General features: G+C 35.1%; 1 protein-coding gene across 1 annotated transcript in view; it reads left to right on the plus strand.

Annotated features, from left to right (window-relative positions):
* The first annotated feature begins 2773 nt into the window (after window positions 1-2773).
* Window positions 2774-23126, plus strand: part of zdhhc9 (zinc finger DHHC-type containing 9) — a 31197-nt gene continuing 10844 nt past the window's right edge. The window contains exons 1-3 of the mRNA XM_005799517.2: window positions 2774-2937; window positions 16631-16791; window positions 22376-22534. Coding sequence (XP_005799574.1) covers window positions 2774-2937; window positions 16631-16791; window positions 22376-22534 — 484 coding nt within the window. The remainder of the gene's footprint in view (window positions 2938-16630; window positions 16792-22375; window positions 22535-23126) is intronic.

The raw sequence follows: 23126 nt of genomic DNA on the forward strand, positions 1-23126 counted from the left end.
ATAACACAAATAAATAATTAAAAAGGAACAATATCAGGCATAAGAAAGACTTTTCCAAATCAGTTTTTTGCTATATAAAACTTAAGAAGCTAATATTTACAATAGATAAGTGTTACACACAGATTTATATACTTTCAGGAATAATATATAGAGTTTAATGTATCTTCTTGATCTTAAAACAAATTAGCTGATAGAAAATATCATTAAAAAAATAAAGCTTGTGTACAAAGATGAAGTCTCATTTGAACATAATTGTTGTGTCACTGGCCAAAAATATGTAATCTTTAGATTCTGAGATTATTTCAATATATCTGCAAAGTGTTCAAATACCAAAATTTTTGATTGCTGGATGCTAACACCCACACTGTTTTCATGGGATCTAGATTGAATGTTAGGTCTGGACTTTGACTTGACCATTTTAACAAATTAGCATCTTTTGAGCAAAACCATTCCATTGTCGCTCTATTGTATCTACAGGCTTTGTATCCAGGTAAAGCTTATATTTTTATTTGTAAAACATTTTTAAAGATCATGGATGATTTGCCTTTGACAGCACAGTTATGAGCTTCCTCAAACTCAAGGCCATAAAAAGGTTTATTACATCAAATCACAGTAAAAGATATAAAAAATTGTGGTTGTAGCAAAATACCAGAACGTTCTATGAATGTTTGGAAAATACCTCAACACAGATAAGATAGAGAAGGTTGCTGCCAAGAGGGAAGTAAAAAAATAAGAACTGCAATGAGATTTGAGGTTGAGAAAGTCTGTATATTGTAGCAAAAATGTAATTTTTTTCTGAATCCCTCTTTGATTGCTGCACTAATGAGGTCAAACTTCTCAACACAGAGCAAGTACTTTCCCAACACCGATATAAACACATATTAAGATTTGTTGACATGAATACACAGTTAATACGAGTTGTTTGTCTTTTTAGTTTTTTGAAACCCATCTGTTGATATTTATTGTCTCTTCACTCCCAATAAGCAACAAATAAATGATTGAAGACATTGTCTAGTTATTCAGCTCAGCTTATTTTAAAAAATGGAGGGATACACATTGATGAACATTAGCATATTCACATAAGATTATAACCAAGTGGCTAATTTTGAGCCTACTGGCAGGTTGGCGTCAAAAACATAAAGAACCAAAACAAGATGAACACAAGTTCTACTACTTAGATACTACTTGGTATCTTTATAATAGGATGGAATAAATCTATTTTCCTGTTGTTTATGAACTGTTGATTGTACAGAGTTTGTATTTTGAAAATATGGCCTCTCAGTGTAAAGGTCATAGGTCAGCTACCTGCAACTTTGAGCTGCATGCTGCTCTTTGGACCCTCCATAGTGACTCTTATTAATTTTGATCAAAGATTGTAGAAATGAGCAAATATTTTTTAATTATAGCAAAAGCAGATTTTATGTGATTTGGTTCAATATCTGCATTATATCACATTAAAATGAAACAAATAGAAAAAGACATAAAAGTTTGAATTTACCAAATCTGTTGATTGTGATTTTGATGTTAAATTAAAAATCTTTCACTTGGTTCTTGGATTTAAGCAAACATAGACACATTGCAGATAAATACAATAGGTTTTATATAAAAAGAGCAAGGTCTTCATTTTAAAAACATTAGGTGGATCTTCTTGCTGTAAAAGATGAGTAAATAAATAAGTAAAATTTAATTTACATAGCACCTTTCAAGATGAATATCACAAAGTGCTTCAACAAACAAAATAAAGACACAAAACAAAAAAAGGTGAATTTTTCTCATCCTAAAATAGACTGTGTCTCTTTAGCTGTAAACATATATATTTTATATAGTATTATATATTAAGCTGGGTCATTTTCCAAAGGATTTTTTTATGGTTTTCAAGAAATTAATTTGTTAAAAATGAGGCTAAAAACGGCTCTTTGCTCTGAGCATTGGTAAAAAAAAAAAAAAAAAACAAGCAACAAAAAATAAACAAGCAAACTAATTAATTTAAGTAAATAATTAATATGAATAAAACAGTATTAGAATTAAACAAAGTTAATTGTTGATTTTACATAGAATGATAGTAAAACAGTTCTCAATCCTTTGTAAGAGGAGCTGAATCTGATCCTTTGTTCCTCTGTTTCACCTGTGCTGTCCCTTTAAGACAAGACTTTTCAATCTAGGCGTGTTTCCTGCTGCCATTGACTAAAACCAAGAGCTCATCCTACAGGAAAAAACTGGAGCTCTTCACAGCGCAACGCATTTCTGCTCAAAAAACAGATTATTCCTGTTTTTTGTTTTTTTTTACGATGACCTGGTTGGTCTGACTGCATCCTATTCTCAGCCCGGGATCTGTGACTGCAGCGGGGTCATTTCTGCAGCAGCAGCTCGCTTTATTATTATTATTTTTTTTATCGGGAGGATATGAAAGTCAAGCGGTCAAGGTCCGCTCTACCACAACCACGGTTGGATTTCCTCTCTTTATAGTGGGAAATATCTGTCGCAGTCGTTTCGGATGGATTTCTAATCATCTGGACCGGAGGGATTAAAGACCTGCCTGAGGAGAAAGGGAAGCATCGAATAAAAACACGCTGCAGTCAGATGGAGTAGGAAGCAGCAACGATGTGACAGCCACAGTCCAAAAAGGAAAGAATAAAACAAAACAAACAAAAAATGCAGCGGAAGTCTTTATCATCCGAGCAACCCGCCTGTTTTTGACCGAACATCTCCACCACTGACCCGATTCTGTTAGTCCCTGTTTGAAGAAGTGAAGATTTTGGAAAAAGCAGCCAGCATGTCGGCGGTTATGATAACGCGAAAGCTGCGGAAATGGGAGAAGCTCCCCGGGAAGAACACCTTCTGCTGCGATGGGAGGGTGATGATGGCCCGGCAGAAGGGTATATTCTACCTGACCCTGTTCCTCATCATCGGAACCTGCTCCCTCTTCTTCGCTTTCGAGTAAGTCACAGTAGTTCACCTCAGAGGTCACGGAATGAACACTTTCCTTACGGCATATGTTCAGCGTTTAACCGCTTCCAATGGTTATCATCACCGACTAATCGATTGGCCATTTACTTTTTTACATTCCTTTTGATTATGGGTGATCCGGGACACATTTCAAGGCGTAAATCTGGATTTATCTGTAAAAAATTGAGAGTTTAGAGACCCAAGAAGACACACTTCCCTTACAGCATTTGTTCAGTTTAATGGATTGAAATCTTAGAGTCCTTTGATTCACGGGCTCATTTGAAGCCCTAAATCTGGATTTATGTGCAAGAATTTGACAGGTTAAAGACCAGAGAAGACGCATTTTTCTTTCATCTGTATGTTGAGAGTTTTACTTTTCCAATTGTTACCATAGACTAATTGATGAGTCGATTAAAATGTTAGCCGTTAATCTGGATTTATCTGCAAACATTTGACAGCTTGAGAGGACATTCTTCTTAGAGCATTTGCTCTGGGTTGTAACATTTCCAATCGTTACCCTTACTTACCAATCAATACCAATACTTGGCAATCAATGTTATTTCTTACCAATCGATTAGTTGATTGAAATGTTAGAGTCCTTTGATTATGGATTGTTCAGGGCCCATTCGAAGTCATAAATCTGGATTCATCTGCAAAACTTTGGCATCCTGAAGACCCGAGAAGCACACTTTTCTAATTGTTACCATTACAGACCAATCGATTATTCGATTGAAATGTTAGCGTCCTTAGATTATGGTTTCTCCAGCCATTTGCAGCAGTAAATCTGGACTCATCTGCAAAAATTATGTTCAGAGTTTTAACGTTTCTAGTTGTTACCATCATCTATCAATCAATTATCTGATGTAGAAATTTTAGATTTCGTTGGTTATGAATTATTCAGGGCCCATATGATCCCGTAAATATGAATTTACAGTTTAAAGACCCAAGTCAAACCGAGTCAACAAAATTTACTTGACTTTCCTTTATTTTATTTTTTTTAACTTCCTTTAGTGCAAAAATATATTAACATTAATATAATATTTCAAACTTCTCTATAAAATTTGTTTGCATTTTCCACAAAAACTTACTTTTTTGAGTAAATATTTGGCTTAGTAGCCTATATTTGATATATTCTTTTTTTTAAAAAAAAACCTAAAATCTTGAAAAAACATCTTTACAAAAGTAGCAAAAATAATAATTCAATGTGTTTACATGTGTCATCAGGGCCGGTCCAAGGTTTTTTGGGGCCTTAAGCAGAATTTGATGTGGGCCTCACCACTAATGGCGATTCAACAGATTTTTGATCAAATCTGGGAATATTTAATTGGTTATTATTTCCTGCTGAAACATATTTTTAAACAAAATAAGCTCAAACACAAAGAAAAGATGTAAAATTATAATTATAACTAGGTTTACAAACAATAAAACACTGAATATTGCTGTTCTAAGTTTAGAAGGTAAACTTGCCAATTCTTTTAAATCTTAAATTAAAATGTTAAACAGCTAAAAACCTTCTAATTTATCTATAAAGAAATCACCAAATTGACTTTAACAGTAATCTGATCCTCAATAAACAAATGTAGAGATGTTAGATTTGTAGTTTGTGTTAAAATTGAAGTAGTTATGGGAATCCCCTGATGGTTTGTGGGCCCACAGCAGCAGCTTGGTTTGCTTGTGCCTTGGGCCGGCTCTGTATGGCACTTTCTATAAGGTCAATGCTACAGAATAGATATTATTATTTATGTGGATCAATGATGATACAAAAATGTATCTAAAAACAAGCAGTCTTTTAATATTTGTTTTGTTAGAAGAATTTAATAAACAATTAAATTAATTTCCTGACATTTGTTTCTTACTTGAGGCTTTAAAAGCTTTATCAAATATCAAACATTTCATGTTTGATATTGTCACATTTCTGAGACCTGAGATCTTCTTTCATTGTAATTACATCATGACAAAAACATATCAAATGTAACAAAACCTAAAAAATTACGCAATGACTTCATCTTTTCTTGTTCTTATCAATGTTTTCTTGTATGAGGATTAACTACATTACAATAAACTCGCATTTAAAATATTTCTGAGGCTTCAACCTCTTTAAATTGTTTTCACTTTCCTAAAAAACTCTCTGTGTTGAGTGAAGATGTTTCTAGATTTACATATTCTCTATGAAAACTTAAAAAACAAAATGTTTTGTGCTTTGTTTTCTTTACATTGCATCTAAAATGTATTTTTTGCTTCTAGTAATTGCTTGTAAATCAAAACATTTTTGGAATAATTACATAAAGGTCAAGTCAATAGATTTGATTCATACTTTAAACTCTGTAAGTGTCCATACTTTTAAAATACTTTTAATTTTTAACTCTTACTATAATATAATACCAAAGAGAAGTTTAATTTCTTTTTAATTAAATTATTTGTTATAACTTTAGACTTTTAAAATGGTTTGAAATCTGATATTCCCAGTAATACGATTAAAAATGATCCTCTCTGTTATCTGAAAAATTGGCCAACAAACTGTTAGCACACTGTAAAAAAGATTTTTGGGATGCATTCAATATTAGCTGTTAAATTATCAAAATTTTAGTCAAGCATATTTAGTTTATAGATCTTCTATTCAACAACATTAATTTACTCTATTTGGTAAAACCTGCAATCTTGACATCTTTATTAGAATTTAACTGTTAGCTGCTAAGTCAGCTGTTAGCTATTGTTTGTGACACCTGGCAGGGGTTTAGTTTGTTTTATAATTTAATTTTCATTAATGTTCAGAAAAGTTACAACTTGTTTTAAAAGCTTCTGTTTTGAAAAATAAATTTAAAATTGTTTCCACCTGTTACTAGTTCAGTAAAGGTGCTAAAGGGAAAATTGCTTTCTAGCGTAGCTTCCTAAGTTTGATTTTTGACTGTCACATAATATCTTTAATTTTCAGGGTAAGTATTTACATTCCCCCTTGTTAGAAAATATTTATATTTATTTTGCTACATTTTATGTATTAGCCACAATCCAATTTATATTTTTTTGTTTCCTTCTTACAAAAGAGGAAAAAGCAGCCAGGTAAAATTATCTTCATAATTAGACAGAATGTAGCAAGCTTATTTGAATGCATTTTAGCTGTTAAATTTACATAATTTATACTCAGGAATATAAATTTAGATCTAACAAACTAAAATGTTTGTAAGTTTAACACCAGTTTAATTGATTAATTCTAACAGTTTGTTTTAACAGTGCACTCGGTAAAAAGCAGTGGTTTTTTTTGTTTTTTTTTAGCAGTGAATGCATGTTTTCATGTCCCTATCTGACTCAAGGTTCACAGCTGATTAATATTTAATGTGTTGAGTGGCCCACCTTTACCTCGCTGTAGATAAACCTCTTCAGCTTTCACGTCTCAGCACTTCTGCTTTTTATGTGTTTATAGCATGAGGAGCATTTAAATCAGCGCCTACGCTGATTTTCTCCTGCTTCTTAATTATTCCTCATTTTTCCTGAGTTTTTTTTACCCAACACACCCAGATTGATGACTTGGCACAAAGTACTGCAGGGTTTACTCAGCCTGTACTGGACCGGCTGGGTGTGTGCAGCTGTCGGGTTGAATCCGTTTGCCGTGTGCAGCAGAGGCAGCGGCTCTCCTCCCATCTTCATGCCCGATCGTTTAATGGCCTCCTGCTCTCCTCTGAGTCTGCACAGAAGGAGTTTTTGTCCGGCCAGGAGCACAGAGCGGAAAAAGCTGATCCGCTGAGCGCTCTGAGGGTCGTTAGCTGAGGATGTTCATATTACAGAGGAACATAATTATCTGGAGTAGATGGGGGCCGATATTGAAAGTGAGGCTTAAACAACATGCTGGTGGGTTTAGCTCGACATTACTTTGCAAGTAGAAACCTCAGCTGTTTCTGTGAAACTCCAGCTGCAGGTTTAAAGTGTTCATGGTTGTAAATAAGCTTACATAAAGATTGTATTTCATTATTGTGTTTTATTGTTATTCAAAAAAACAGAAACCATTTTTTATTTTCTTTAATTGAAGTTTCTAGAACCTAAGATTCAGAGTTGGGTAGTATTTAGTTATATTTACTCAAATACATTTACTTGAGTAACCTTTTGGAAAAAAAATGTTTTTTGGGATATTTTTACTACATTTTTACTTTTACTTGAGTAATTTGATTATAAAGTATTTCTACTCTTACTTGAGTAAAATTTCTGGATTTTCTACCCACTGAATGAAAAACAAACATGTTTTAACCAGAAATTCACCAGATACAGACACACACCTGCAGTTTTTGTTAAAATTTCATAAGTTATTTTTTAAAGAAACTGATTTGGAAACATTTTCTTTTGCCTGAATTTGCTATTTTTTGATGCTTGTATGAATTATTGTCATTTTAGTTCTTAAAATACCAAAATCTCCACTTAACTCCACATTCTGGTCCGTTTGATGATGTCATGTTTAAATAGTAAATGATAGATAATTTGATCATGTAATCTGAGCGATGCGTGGGAAAACTCGCTTAAAAGTAAAGCAGAATATACAAACAGAAAGGAAACATTAGACATGTAAACAGCAGTGCTGTAACTTACTCTTATTTTACTAATCAATTATTCTGATGATTAATTGATTAATCAGATCAAAAGTATTTCCACATTCCAAAGATTTTTCATTTAACCACTTCTTTGTTTTTATACAATGTTAGAAATACAATAAAAGATGCAAATTAATAAAGAATTTCTTCTTTAAAAAGGAAAAATAAACATTTTATTGCCTAAAATGCAATAACGTATCATTCTTTTGCACCAGATGAATCTAAAACTAAATCACTTTAGGAGTGTAGGGTAAAACGTCTTTACAGAGAAAGATATTTTTATCTTGAATTCAAAATTTATATTAATTTTGAAGAGTTTTGACTTAATTACTGCTGTAAATCTGTAACTTTTTCAGAAAATAGACTTTTTTTTTAGTTCAGTTAACAATTAATCGATTACTAAATTAGTTGACGATAAGCCTCTCATGATAACAAATTTTGCTGGACGATAAATTGCCCCAGAAGTTATTGCGATAAACAATAATAATGTTGTTTTGAGACCATTTTCCAGTAATATAATGGGAATGGCATAACTATAATGTAAGAACGCATTCTTAAAGATTAATAAACTTTAAATTCTAATTAGCATTTAACACTACACCTGGAAGATGTTTTAAATATCCAAAATAAATAAACAAAACAACACAAACAACAAATAAAATAAATTATGAAGTCTACCTGAACAAAATTACTCTTCAGATAATTTTGAAGGAAGATTAGATTTAAAATTGTTTGAAGGAAAGGATAACTATTTTTGTCCTTGAAATGGCAAATTCACTTCAAAAAAAGGAGTTAGTTTAGAGTTAACAAAATCAAAGCACCAAACCGAAGACTTTTATCATCCGGTTTTAGTAGAAAGAGAAAAACGGTAAATAATGGAAATTATTGACCTAGTTTTAATTTATCATGTGATTAATTGATTTATTACTTATTGCGAAAGGCCTAGTTGATGATTATTTGAATAATTGATTCATCACGATTAATCTGATTAATCGTTTCATCCTAGTAAACAGATTAATCAGTAGATGGTGTCCTGCTCATTTTGCAGCTTTTATTCTTGGACATGCTGTAAAACACGCCTCGTGTAGTTTCCAGGTCTCTATAGAGGCTTTTTTCAGTTTGATTAGTGATAAATATTTGTGCGATACATGAGTGTGCATGCACACAGCTCCCTGCAGAGCTGGGATGGAACAGGACCACAAGGACAGTGAGTCATCTGTCAGTCCACCGCTGGACAGCAAGCTGCATTATGTGCAGGCAATGAGAGTTTTCCTCTGTGAGCCGACCCTGCAGAGCAAAGCGTCAGATCTGGTATCCGACCCGCCAGCATCCGACCCCACCCTGTCTCCCTGCCAGCCAGTCAACATCCAGCTGAGGCTAAACGAGCAGTAACATGATTTATGTTCAGAGAACATGCTCCATTTAAAGTCGCAGCGATCCGCAGGCTTTGTCCTCTGGAAGCTTCTGTGTCAGGAGGAGAGAGATGCTTTCTATTCTCATACTGGGACTTTTACATTTGAATAAATACTCCTCTAACCGAAATATGTAAATAATGGATGGCTGTTTCATCGCTTTTATTTCCCCCACTGTCAGATTTTCTCATCTGACTGAATATTCTGTGATGCAACAGCGTATTGTATACTGGGATTATTGCTTTAATCCCAGTAAAGGGCAACAACCCCGCCTCTGATGTTTCTGTCAATGTAATATTAAAATGTTACATAACAACGAAGCAGAGTTATGTAGTAACAAGTTACGTTTGCTTGAGTAACTTGTTTTGAAAAACATACTTTTCTGAGTATTTTTAATACTCTACTTTTTACTTTTACTTGAGTAATTTCATTATGAAGTATTTCTCCTCTTGCTTGAGTAAAATGAATATAAATAGGAAGTATAAACAGTGATGATGACATTGCGCTCATGTCTTCTTCAGAGGTTTTCATGTCATTCCTTCAGTAGGTCTTGGAACAGCGCCACCACAGGCGAGGAGGTGAACTGATTTGTCAGTTAGTTTGAAAAACGTTTGACTCGGTGCGGTGTGAACGTGAACCACAGCAGCTGAAAATGCAACAAATGTTGCAACTTTGGTCCTGAATCAAACCGACTCACAGACTCATAGAAATGACGACATGAATTTAAAAATGTAAGCAAAAATGGAGCTGTGTCTGATTTTAGTGGTTGTAGGATTTATCTTCTGTCTCTGGTAGGGTGACCAGACGTCCTCTTTTTCCCGGACATGTCCTACTTTTCAGACCTAAAAAGATGTCCGGGGGGAATTTAAAAATCGTCCGTGATTTTGGTCAACTGCCTCAAAGCAGTGCATTGTAGGGCACTGCGCACGGTGCTGCGTTTCACGTAATCCCTGAGCCGCGTCAGTGCGGGCAGCACTCCCCCCCCCCCTGCAGTATGTCCGGGTTTTCCCAAAGTAAAATATGGTCACCCTAGTCTCTGGTAAAAGACTACAAGCCGTTTCTCCCTCTGATATTAAACTCACACGTCTGTTTTGGTTGTATTTACCCAGAATGCCCTGCGGTTTAGTCCACTTCCTGCTTTTGGAGCGGTCTCCTCTTCGCTTGTAGTCATATATGCATTCGAATTCACTTTATTCAACTGAGACCGAGGCTTTTAGACAGACCTGACTAAACCTTTTTTGGTCCACATCAGAGTTTGATTGGGCGTTCACACCAAACTAAGTTCAGTTAAATCGGACTAAACAGGAATGCTGTGAATTCACCCTCAGTTCACTTTCTCTTTCTAAAAGCGATCTGCCACACTAAGGATTGATCTCCTTTACTGAAATCCACCAACTCATCCACTACAGACCCTTTAAGGTCTGCAGCGCCTGAGCAGGAGCCTCAATTGATCAGACCTTCTGGAATAATTTATATCTGGAACATAAAAACCATGCATTAGCGCTCCGATTGGAGGAGTCGCTTTGTGGAAAAGCATATCAGTTGCTTGGAGCCGCTGCTGCAGAGGGACGTATCAACGCTCTTCACATATTGATTTTCCTTTCTATACTGTAAAAGCCAAGAGGCCAGCTCAGTCTGCGATCTTATATTTTAAGATCACGCCCCAGAAACGTAGTGAAATCCAAAGAGAGCATAATTCATTTTGTGGATTAATTCACAACAGCTCACAGCTGTTAAGTATTAATAAGAAAGTTCAATGCAGGGAAAATGTAAGGAGAGACATAGCTTTGACTGCAGCAGCGTTTTTCTTCCTGAGACGGTTGAAGGGATTTTAATCCAGACTGCAGCCGTTTTTCATCTGGAGGCTCATGTCATCCTGAATTTAACCGCTGAAGCGTCAGGATGAACGTCTGCAGCAGACACACCTAGAAACACATCCACACCTTATGCACACTCACATGTCGAAGTAGCTTATCTGGATCAGGTTTATAACGGGCGTAATTATTTTATGTGCTGTTATTTATTACCTGAAGGTTCTCCATTGTTAAGCAACCACAAGCCTAATGTCAGATCTTCAATGTTTCTGCACTGATTCTGAGGAAATTAATCTTATAATGGAGTAAAGCGTTAAAGAGATCAGAACATTTATCCAAAATAATGCTTTATATACTATATATATTTTTAAGTTTAATTATATTCCTTATAAAAAAATAACAAACATGTTTGCTGGTTTGAAAATTTACTACTTTCAATAAATGACATACAGATTAAAGGTGGGAGATATTAATTTAAAATTTTATCACAATATCTGAAAGTACTTTTGTAATAATGATAAAAGTTTCAATAAAAACTATTTATTAAATGTTTTTTAGGTAATTGTGCCACAGCAGTTACAGCCCTACAAACACAAATAATCATCTTGAAAAACATTTACATCGTTCTTCTTTAGGACTCCAGGCACATAAAAAAGTGTGATTTCTATCACTAAACTGCAAGAAATATTTTCGAATTTATTGGGTATTTATTGATGCTTCCATTGATAAACAGTGGAGAAAATAGTAAAACTATAAATCCCAACAATAAGGACGTTTTTTTTAACATAATTAACAGGAATTTATGATACCAATAAATCAAAACTCTTATAAGAAAATATATCATGACAAATTATAAATTCTGCTTTATGAAGGAAAAGATACATCAACTTTATAAACAAAAGATGGAGGACAAGGACAAAAAAAACATTAGCAGTAATTAAGCCAAAACTGTACAGAAATACAAATACATTTTACATTTAAGATGAAAATAATTTTCTTTGTCTGTAAACATGTTTTACCCAGAACTCCTCATGTTGCATTTTTAGCTTTACCCGTTTAAACTTCTGTAAAAACAAACAAAAAATCCTATTTAGCTTCTTTTAATTGGATGATTATCTGATTATTATTTGATTAATCAAAAAAAATCAACAAATTTTTCTTTAGTTGTAGATTCATCCTTTGTTACAAATAATCAAGCGTTCATTTTAACCAAATAAAACTATTTTCTTATTTTAGAAAGGAATTAAATTATTTATTAGTACTTTAATATATTTGTGATATTGTATAAAATAAACTTAAGTGTATAAATGAAAAATCTGCAGAATGTGGCAATTATTTATCAGATTAATTGATTAATCAATAGTCGCAGCTCTAATCCAAACAAAAAAAAAACAGAAACATTTAGTGTCATTTGTTGACTGTAAATAAAAAACAAATGATTAATAAACAGTTTGAGACAAAATGTGTCAATATTTGAGCTGTTTGTGTTGAGATGCTCGTTAACTTGAGTCAAATAATTTCAGAGACTGCTGACTCGTTTTTGTTTAGACTCAGAATCTTTTTGTAAATATTTTAATGGATGGATGGATGGATGGATGGATGGATGGATGGATATTTGCAGACAAACTGGATCATTTCTGTGTCTACAGGTCTACTAATGCTGTCAGACACACACAGGTGCAGCTAATGAACGTTTTGAGTCTAAGTGTTTCACAGATATTTCGTGCTTTAAATTTGCAGTAAAGTCACTGATCAAGATTTTTGGCTGCAAAGGCTGAACCATGGAAACCTGTTTAACCTGTCAAAAGCTCGACAGGTGAGAGAAAACGAAAAGAAAGCGCCGTCAGATTAACACGCCAGCTCCAGACCAGAGTACTCTATGAAGACGAGTCTCTGTGACACTTTGCTACGTTTCCTGAGTGTTTTATGATGACTGTTTAAAAATAAATCTTCATATCACTCTGAAAAACGCCTGAACCCCTGATAAGGTTTAAAAATAACAGCTATAAGAAAGCGTTTGTTCAGTTGTTCAGCTTCCAGGAAGCGAGCCTGGCTTGTGAAGGTCTTTGTGTGAAATGTAGAAATATGTATGTGCAAAGAAAAACGATCTATTTATATTTACTATTTGCTAAAGTAAACGTCCCACTCTCTGAGGGATATAAATAAAACCTGTGACGCAACATGTTTTGTGTTGGAGCTTCACGCAGCAGCAGGTTTGTTGTGTTTGGCACAATGAGTGGAAACAGGAAGAACCAGCTCACCTGGTTCTGATGCAGATTATGAAATTCACCCAACGGCTCATTCAAAGCCCGCCAGCAAAAGTCCAACACATTTTAAACTGTTAAGGCGATTTAAATGAGACAATTTTACATGTTGGTAGGTTTGAGATGGAACGTACAAGCAGAGAAGGACAGAGTATCCCAAAAATATACTTCAACATATTTTTACTCAAGTAAAAGTAAAAAGTATTTGGTAAAAAGTTTGCTCAAGTACTGAGTAACTGATCAAATGATCAGTTATTTAATGTTCAAAACTTACATCATCAGACGGACCGAAATATAAAGTTGAGTGGAAATTTTAAAAACCAAAGTGACAATAATTCATATAACTAACAAAAAAATAACAAAAAATATAAAGTTACATTTAGATGTTTTTCTTCAGGACAAAATGGCAATAATTCATATTAGTAACAAAAAATAAGAACATTTTTCAATAAAACATGTTTGTTTTTCATCCAGTGGGTAAGAAATCTATAAATTTTATTCAAGTAAGAGTAGAGATACTTTATAATAAAATTACTCAAGAAAAACTGAAAAGTACAGCTTAGAAACATTAAATTTTCTTTCAAGTAAATGTAATTGAGTAAATGTAACTAGTTGCCAGCCATCTCTGTTAATGAGAAAACATTTCATCTGGCAAACAATCTAAATCCAGTTTTGCTGGATCTCTGCTGGTTAACGCGCCGGCTCCTTGGCAGCTGAAGGCGGCGGCGCTCAGCGGAGGAGGGGCTGATGGGAAGTGATGATGGAGCGTGACTCCAGTTCCTGACGGTTATTATTACAGGAATCACCCGCTTGGTCGTCCTGCTCGCACAGTGGAAGTTTCTATCGATCCGACTCTGCTGCTGCTTCCCATTAGTGGTGGGGAGATGCTGCAGAGGCTCAGACTGGTGGAACTGGGAGCTGGTCGTTTCTCCAGTATGCTGACGTCTCTGCGGTTGCAGCTAATCACATGGACTCTGGTCTTTGTGGTGTTTTGCTGACTAAGCTGTTTCCTGTTAGCTAAGTTTGTTGTGGAAATGGAAATCCTGGCTGGATGAGACAGACGGTCCCTCCGGGATGTTGGGATGTTTTTTATTATTATTGTCATTGTTGTCTGAAATTACAGATTTCGTGGCACCTTTGAGATCAAAATTGTGAATTGTTTCCCTAATGGGATCTTAAAAAAGATGAAATTGTTGAACAAAACCTTTCCAAAAACGACAGTAAATGTTTAAGGTGCAAATAATACTTAAGGTGAAATAATACAAATGAAATCCTGTGCAAAAGAAGAATTCAAGTTTTTTATTTGCATCTTTTAATGCATTTCTAAGATTGCATAAAAATGTTTAAGTGGCTAAATGAAAAATCTATGGAATGTGGGAATGTTTTTATCTGATTAATCAATTAGTCTCCAGAATAATTGATTATTAAAATAACTGTACTACTGTTTTTATGTCTATTTTTTTCGTTTGTGTATTCTGCTGCTCATACCTTTTATTTGTTACGACAGACCTGAATGTAATGAATAAACTGATTAGTGATGCGACTGTTAAATTGGAAAATCAGGAAAGATGCAACCCAAACTACAGTCATTAACTTTATCCTTTAGCACACAACATAACTTCATTTCTCTGACCTTAACAATGAATAGTCAGATTATGTTAAATTTATTCATGATGATTCTGTGTGCAGGCAGATACGTCAGATGCTGTAAAAGCGTTTTTCTTGTTCAGGAAGCGTCTCCGTTCTGTGGAGCATCATTAGCTTTGCATTATGAATATACATCGAACAGAGAGGAAGCAGTTTAAGTATTAATATCAGCATTCAGGAGCTTTGTAGGTGCTGCTGCTATGCTGCAGCACTTTGCTCTACAGCTGCCATCTGTTACCAAGCAGCAGGCAGGTTCAGAGGAGTCCTGCTGGCTCTCGGCCCGCTTGGACCGACTACCAGAGCTATGCTGATACCAACCATGTTGTCCGCCAGGGAAGAGGGCTGCGGCCTGTTTATACACAGCTGTGAGGTCCGGTTAAAAGGTCACGACCTCATGCTTAAAGCAGCAGATCGGAGCGTTTCTGTTCTGGTGCGACCTCGCCGAGAGGATAGTGTTTGTTGTGTTTGTACGTAAACTTTTTCACATTTAGTCACGTTGCAACTGGGGACTTTTTGGTTTTTAAGACACAGACACAAATGTACTGAATTACAAAATTATTTTTCTTAACTCTGCACCAGTACAGCTCACTTAAATACACCAATAGCTTCAAAAGCAAACATGTAAAAACAACTTTAATTTGTTCAATCAGGGCAGTTAGGAGTATAAGAGCCGATGCGAAATAAATAATAATGAAGACGCTGAAGGTTGACTACCTCTTTCGAAAATGTAAAAAATAAATTGCTACAAATCAAATGGTTCAGAAAGTGCAATTAGAAATTTAAATATAATGTAAAATCAATAAATCATGAGTATAGAATTGGATTGAATAGATCTGCCCTTATGAATCAGGCACATTGTCATCAATACTTGATCTAGAATTTTTTTCAATATTGTGACCAATACAGATATTAATATCGGATTGGTGCATCTCTAATTACAACCACAGTTTTATACTTAAATAAAACTGAGACTGAGAAATAATTTTTGTTAAAAACAATAATTTATGGAGAAAAACTAACTCAGCTAAATATTGAACGTTTATAAAACTGAAACCTACTGAAATTATGGGTATAATATCTATATATCTATATAGATCTATATATTATTGTGGTGAAATTGATTTAATTTTTTTTTCCACACATGCAGTTTACATCAGTTATTGGCAATTTATGGCACACCACTCTCTCCTTGTTGACACTTAACGCTTGTCCTTTAAATATCTTAAAAAGTTGGAGAAAACGTCAGAGTTTAACTCTGTTAAGTATTCATTACCCAGTCGATGCAAGAAAACCACAATAAAATGCTTTCTGTAATTCTGCTTCTAAAAATTAACCAAAGTATGAAAAAACTAAAACGACTACTATAACTAATAGAAACTAAACTAAACAATATTTAACTAATAACTAGCAAACACACTCTAAAAACAAACTGAATTAGACAAACAAAGAGTCAAAAGGAAAAAAAAATAAACTGTAATGAAAAACCATTATAATCCCGATTACAACATGAGATTCAACATGTTTATTGGGTTTCTTTACTTTAGACCAACACAAAGTAACACCTTGTTTTGGTAGTAAAATGGGAAATGATGTATGGATCCTGAACATTTAGAAACCTGCTTCTAAAAACAGCCCAGCACTTACAAAAAATAAAAACATCCGGCTGTTTTTTAAAATTTGTAATAACTTTATTTTTTTGGTGTCTATAAAATAAGTCATTTGAAAAACCCTCCCAATTATTCAAGGGGCTCATATAATTGTGAACAAGTTAAGTCATGAGTATTTACTGTAATTTTATTTTTACTAAAAGTGAATCTTCCGAATTTTTTATACCACATAATCTTATTTCCTAATCCAAGGTGTTGATTTACCAGTTAAAAGTTTTAATTCCTCGAACTCAGAGTTCATAAATGCACGTATTGTATTATTTCCGACTAGAGCAACACTTTTTGTCCTGCTCCTTTCCTGTGCAGGTGTCCGTACCTGGCCGTCCACCTGTCTCCTGCCATCCCAGTTTTTGCCGTGCTGCTCTTCCTGTTCGTCATAGCCATGCTGCTGAGGACGAGCTTCAGCGACCCCGGGGTCCTGCCGCGGGCCCTTCCAGAGGAGGCCAACTTCATAGAGATGGAAATCGGTCAGTAGACGCATTTGTCTTCATTCTCAGAGGGGGAAAATGTAAAAAATAATCATCTGAACCTGAACTCAACTCAGCTAATGGAGACAATGGATTTTTTGACTGTGTAGGAGGATCTATTATGCAAATTTCACGGTTTGCATGTTTATATATTTCCATTTGTGTCTCTACTGCTTCTAAAAGGAACCCAGGCACTTTAAAAAATACCCAGCTGTTTTTTGGTCAGTTTCAAAAACCTCCCGATTATTAAGTCAAAATCAACAAGCACGGCGACGTTACCTAGCAACCCAAGCTGAGCTCCAGCACATTTCGTCATCTGGTTTTGCCGCTGTATCCGCTGTACAATGGCTGCTGGAAAAGAAAAGTGTTTTGTTGTTGACTTATAATACAGAAGCCACTTGCTGCTTTCTTGTTGGTTGTGTAGGAGGTTCCACTTCTGCTTTTCATAGATGTACAGTTGTATAATTGTCCATCTGTTTGCAGCCACTTTCACATGCGAGTGTAAATGTTGAGTTGGGGGCGTGGCTAGCAGCAGATTATTTGGATTTAAAGTAACGAGAAGTCCTAAAACAGCTCAAAACAGTCAGAACTGATCAGACTAAAATTTCATGATCTAAGAATGATTTTCTTAAAAAAAATTTAATGAACATGTTTTGTATGGCCCATAAAAATACCCTAAACTGTTTAAATGTTGGTCATATGTCACTATAAACACACAATGGTTTAGACAGTGCTGATTAAATGTCCACGTGTTTCCTCATAAACAAATGTGAATAATCTGTAGTAGCTGGCTAATAAGCAACCAGATCTGCTTCCATCTCTTAGCTGATGAAATTTCAAATTCAGAAAAGTTTCATTTACTTAAAAAACTAAAATGTGGAGAGTTGGAAACATCGCACGCTATTTTCCAAGAACCGACAAATACCAAAATACTTCATCCGAGGTGTACTGAGAAGCCACTTTTGCTAAACTTGGCTAAATATAGCAAGTGTTTTGAAACAAAGTGACCCAAATCCAGTTCTTATTACTGAAAATAAATGTATTCAATTGAGCCCAAAAGAAACTGAAAACTAGAAAATTTTCTTTCAAACATGCAAAATCTAATGTGGTGTATTAGAGCCATTGTAGAAAAAAAAAACAAGTCATAAACTTCAGCCAGAAAACTCAGAAGGTTTGACAGTAAGAGAGACGTGTTGTCAGTAGTTCATAGAATGAAAGAACAATGTTAATTTTAGTTAAACATTACCTATAAAGAGTAAAATCAGATAATTTTAAGCGGTTTCCTAATATTTTACAGAGTTTTATACGTATATAAACACTACCAGTCAAAGGTTTGGACAAAACTTCCCACTGAATTGGCGAGAAGGTTGACAGGTTGGTAATGTTTATATATTTGCTCATGATCTGTGGCTCCAGTTTGCCACAAGATAAGTAGAAAGGAGTGTAATGTCTTTGGTTTGACAGGGCAAAACAAACATGACCAGCTGATTAGTAATGTTACAGCTGCTTGTGTGATCAGAGGTACAAGTCTGCTAATTATTAACTTTTAAGGGACAAGTGTGCAGAAACGTGTTAAAATGTAGGAAAAAAGCTACAAATTTACTGTAAAAATGTGTGAACAAAGAGCCATGTTTAGAAACTTTCTCTGTGATTTCTGATTCAAATATTGAACATAGATTCACAGTGTTAATTTGCATTTTTGCCAAATTATAATGGCTTCATGAAAACAATTTTACATAACACCTGTCTTTAAAATCGCTGGAGTTTGCTCTCGGCCTTTACTGATAGTACCAAACCTTTATGATCAGGCATTTAAGGGCAGCTACAGGAGTGACATCAGCATGTTTTTCCTCATCTTTACCTGGGAAAAATTTTAGTGATTCAAGCTAGAAGTATTTATGAGGAATAAATGTTTCAGATCGGTTTATTTGGCATCAAACAGGCAGAACCACATCTTTTTGTTTATCATGCTTCTTATGTTAGAAACTTGTTTTTCTAGTTACTTCCTTATAAAGCTGGGCAATATGTTTTAAAAATAAAATCTCTTTTTTCTTTTCATCTCGGATCCAATTTAAGTAACTTTTTTTGGCTTGTTTTCTTTTCTAACATAAACACTTTTTCAAAAAAGTGACTTTTATTTCAATCATCCCTCATGCGAGTTGTATTAGATCCAGGTTACGAGAATTTCTGTCTAATTACAACACTATAGTCAACAAGAAAAACGTTTTAATAAGAAAAAAGATTTGAGTTATCAGGATCTGATGTGACAAGCTCAATTCCAAAGCGTTTTATTTTCAGATGATATTGATAATTATTGATTAGTTTTTTGTTTAAACATCTGAAATACAACTGAACTGGTGGTGTAACCTTTCCAGTTTTCACTTCACGCCGTTGTTTTTTAAAGTTTTTAAGCAGTTATGAGACACAGTGGCGGAACTTTAAACTGCTGCTGTGTAAGAAACAGGTCGTTGCTAGGTAACCAAAGAGCGAGCGAGTGAGTTGCTAGGTAACCGAGGAGTGAGTGAGCGAGTGAGCTGACTCGAATTCAAATTCAAAAATACTTTATTGCTCCCACAGGGAAATGAAACGTTGGTAAAAGCCTTTTCCTCTGCCTACATCTCCCAGAATGCAGTGCAGCTCTGAATCTGTTGTTGTCCAGTCCTAATGGAAATGTGCTTAAGTTTCACTGTGGGGAAACTCTGGACTCTGAAGCGGAGCAGCGGAGTTAAGGGACTCGCTGTAAAGAGCGAGCGGAGGCATGCAGCCCTCTGAAGACGGGTTTGCTGCTCTCATTATGATGGTGACTCACGCTGCGTGTAGGATGACAGTTCTGCTGCGGCCCTGATGACCCTAATGGACCAGCTACAGATTGTTGCAGCAGGTTACATGAAGGGTTTTACAGAAGTCCTCACACTGACCTGAAATTCCTGTTCAAGCTACACCTGCAGCAATTGCTCAGTAAATTATATAATTCTGGATTTCAGGGCTTTTTTAATAATCCACCATTCCTTCTTTTTCTGCTGTGTGAATCTTGGCTTTTTGTTTGTTTTAAACCAAGAGCGATGGCCTTACCTTCCCATACCTTTGGCTTTGGTTATTATTACACCACTGCCTTAGTTTCATGCCATTTCGTTAGATAATATTTTATTAAATTGAAAACATAAAATTTTTTTCCTCTTGTGTTGCAGCTTAAAGTGAAAAAAAAAGAAAAAACGTTTTTGCACTTTCCCAAAAAGTGGCACATCTGAAAGGACGTTTCACAATTCATGTGACAGGATTGTATTTTATTCAAACATATATATTTATATATTTTTTACTAATTAGTGGACATCAGTTTCTATGCCATCTGCAGCAAAATTACACATTTAACTTTCCAAAATATTATTTGGCCTCCATGTTAACACTAAAGTAATACTTAATCTCCTAATGAATATAGATTACACCTGAATAATCATTAGGAGTGCAACGATTGCAGTTCTCTGGCCAATCACAGATCTTTAAAAGCCTGACCTACCATCTAGTTGCTACACTACAAAAAGACAAAATCTTACCAAGTAACTTTGCTCTAGTTTTTGTTTCAAATATCTTACTACAGGTGAAATACGACAAAATTAACTTAATAGTAGTTTTTCAGTGAGGTTTAGAATCTTGTTTCGAGTCAATAATCCTTAATATTAATGAAAAAGAACTAGTTCCTCTGGCAGATTATTTCTCTTATAGTAAAACATTTTTCTCATGTTGTAAGTGAATTAATTTGCATAAGAAACTAGTAGGTTTTCATCAATATTGAGAAATTATTTACTTAAAATAAGGTCCTGTATCTTGCTGAGAAGTAACTTATAAGTTAGTTTTTGTCCTAAGATATTTGTATTAGAAACTAGTCCAAAAATAAGATTTTACGTTTTTGAAGTGTGTCTATTTTCTAGTGCATCCCATCTGAGCTTAGCTTAGCTTAGCTATTTGTATTTGTATTTCTATTTAAAAAGCCATTTTAATAACCAGGCAGACATTTTGATGTCGCTGCTGCAGCCTGCGTGTTTCTGTCCCTCATCCTGCTGGTGGCGTTCCTGAGGAGGATTTCTAATCCTAGGAAACTGTTTCCTCTCTGTGACGCCTCCAGCAGATTGAGCCCGGCCTCCCTTGGGAGTGGCATCAATCCCTCTGAGTGCATTCTCTCAAATTTAATCCCAGTTTCTCCCGAAGGCCCTTCTCCAGCTTTATTTGGATGATTAATATTGGTTATCGCTTACTGTCAGAAAAAATCTGTTCACCATTTCAATGCCTCATAATGAGTCTGACTTATTCGTGCAAAAACCACTTTACATGGCAGATATCCTCTACTGAAGGCTGTAAACAAATGGTAATACGCTATTAGTTTAAATTAGAGTCACTTTTATTGTCTTGTCTGTATGCTTTCTCCAGCTGAGAGAATTAACTTCCTCTAATATAATTTTTTTAATCTTAATGCATCTCCAGAAATTCATGTGGGCATGCTTGCTCTTTCCCATTAAGAGGTAATTCTTGTCTGCTCATTGAAGCAACTTAATGGTCGATTCTCCACAGCGGTTTCTCTCTTGAGGGATCTGAGTTTGCAGCCTTGCGATCATTAGTCCGGCTCCTGGCTTCTGCAGCAAAGCATAATCAGAAATAATAAGCTGTCAATCAAACATAAAATTTCCTTGGAAGAGAATCAGGGCAACTGAAAAAAAGGGAAAAAAATCTGATGATTTTTCTCAGAATGTTGACTTTAATTTTGAAATTCTGATGTTTTTTTCCTTAGTATTCTGACTTTTGGTCTCACAAGGATCAAAAGAAGAAATGTCTGAGTTCTAAAACCACAGACATAATGCTAAGAAAAAATGTCAGTTCTGAGAAGAAAATGTCAAAATTTTGAGAAAAAAGTCTGAATTCTGAGAAAAGAAGTGGTAATTTTAAAATTGAAGTCAGAATTATGAGAAACTGGAGGTCGGCGCCAGCAGCTCCCGACCCCACTAAGGACAAGAAAATGGATGGATGGATTCCAAGAAACTATATCACAATTCTACAAAGAAATGTCACAATTTTAAGAAAAAAATATCAAAATTTTGAGAAGAAATTTCAGAATTCAAAAGTAGAATTAAAAATCTGAATTCTATTTTTTTTTTTTTTGTGGTCCTAATCTTCTTCAGTAGATTTATTTGGTTAGTTTTTTTCTGGTTTTGCTTTTTTGTCAAGCTTCAATGCTTCATATCATGTAAACTTCAATATCAGACATGTTAATGTAAACAGTTAATGTGATAATGATTTACTTTATTATCACAGACGTTCCACTGTGAAAATAACTCCTTCTCCTTTGGTAAATCATGAAATAATTGCTATTGGTTACTGTTTTGAAAATCTGAGTTCAATTTCACCAAAGCTTGATTATTGCCAGGTTGTAGAAACCGTAATTACTTAAATAGAACCAGTCTGACAACATGAAGTTGACTGAAAAATCTCCTAAAGCAACACATTGAGCCTTTAGCAACAACTCCACAACCAACAAAAAACAAAGTCACTATGATCTGTCAGTGTGTTGACATCTTGTTTTTGTTTTAATTCACAGAAGCAGCGAATGGGAGCGTCCCTTCTGGGCAGCGACCTCCACCTCGAATCCGTAACGTTCAGATCAACAACCAGATCGTCAAGCTCAAGTATTGCTACACCTGCAAGATCTTCCGGCCTCCGCGAGCCTCTCACTGCAGCATCTGTGACAACTGCGTTGGTACGTCATCTCAGCTGTGCTGCAGAAATTAGCTGCTTTAAATCACTTTAACGTTCAAATGCTAACCAGTACCACTGGTTGTCAAACATCAAACCAGTCTCAAAAAATGTCTACACTATTTCATCCAATTAAGCGTCAACCACACATTTCCATTACGCTAAAAAAAAGTAAATTATGTTTGTTACGATGAAATTCATGTCTAATCGATATTAATTTAGAAGATTAACAAGTCTACCTCTAAACTAGTGGTGGACACTGTCAACTTAAAAGATAGTTGCAATAACCCTAAAGCATTAATCATAAACATTAGATCTGCTAATGCTAAGGTGCTACACCAACAAGATATTTAGCAAAAACGAATGCTAAAGTAGGGTGACCAGACGTCCTCTTTTTCCCGGACATGTCCTACTTAAAAATTTAAAAATCGTCTGGGATTTTGGTCAACTGCCTCAAAACACATTACATAGCTTACAGTGCATTGTAGGGCACTGCGCACTGCGCTGTGTGTCACGTAATTCCTGAGCCGCGTCAGTGCGGGCAGCGCCCTCCCCCTCCGTTCTAAGGTGTTCTGGTCACCCCCCCCCCCCCCCCC

The sequence above is a fragment of the Xiphophorus maculatus genome, chromosome 23, assembly GCF_002775205.1.
Source record: "Xiphophorus maculatus strain JP 163 A chromosome 23, X_maculatus-5.0-male, whole genome shotgun sequence".
Lineage (NCBI taxonomy): Eukaryota > Metazoa > Chordata > Actinopteri > Cyprinodontiformes > Poeciliidae > Xiphophorus > Xiphophorus maculatus.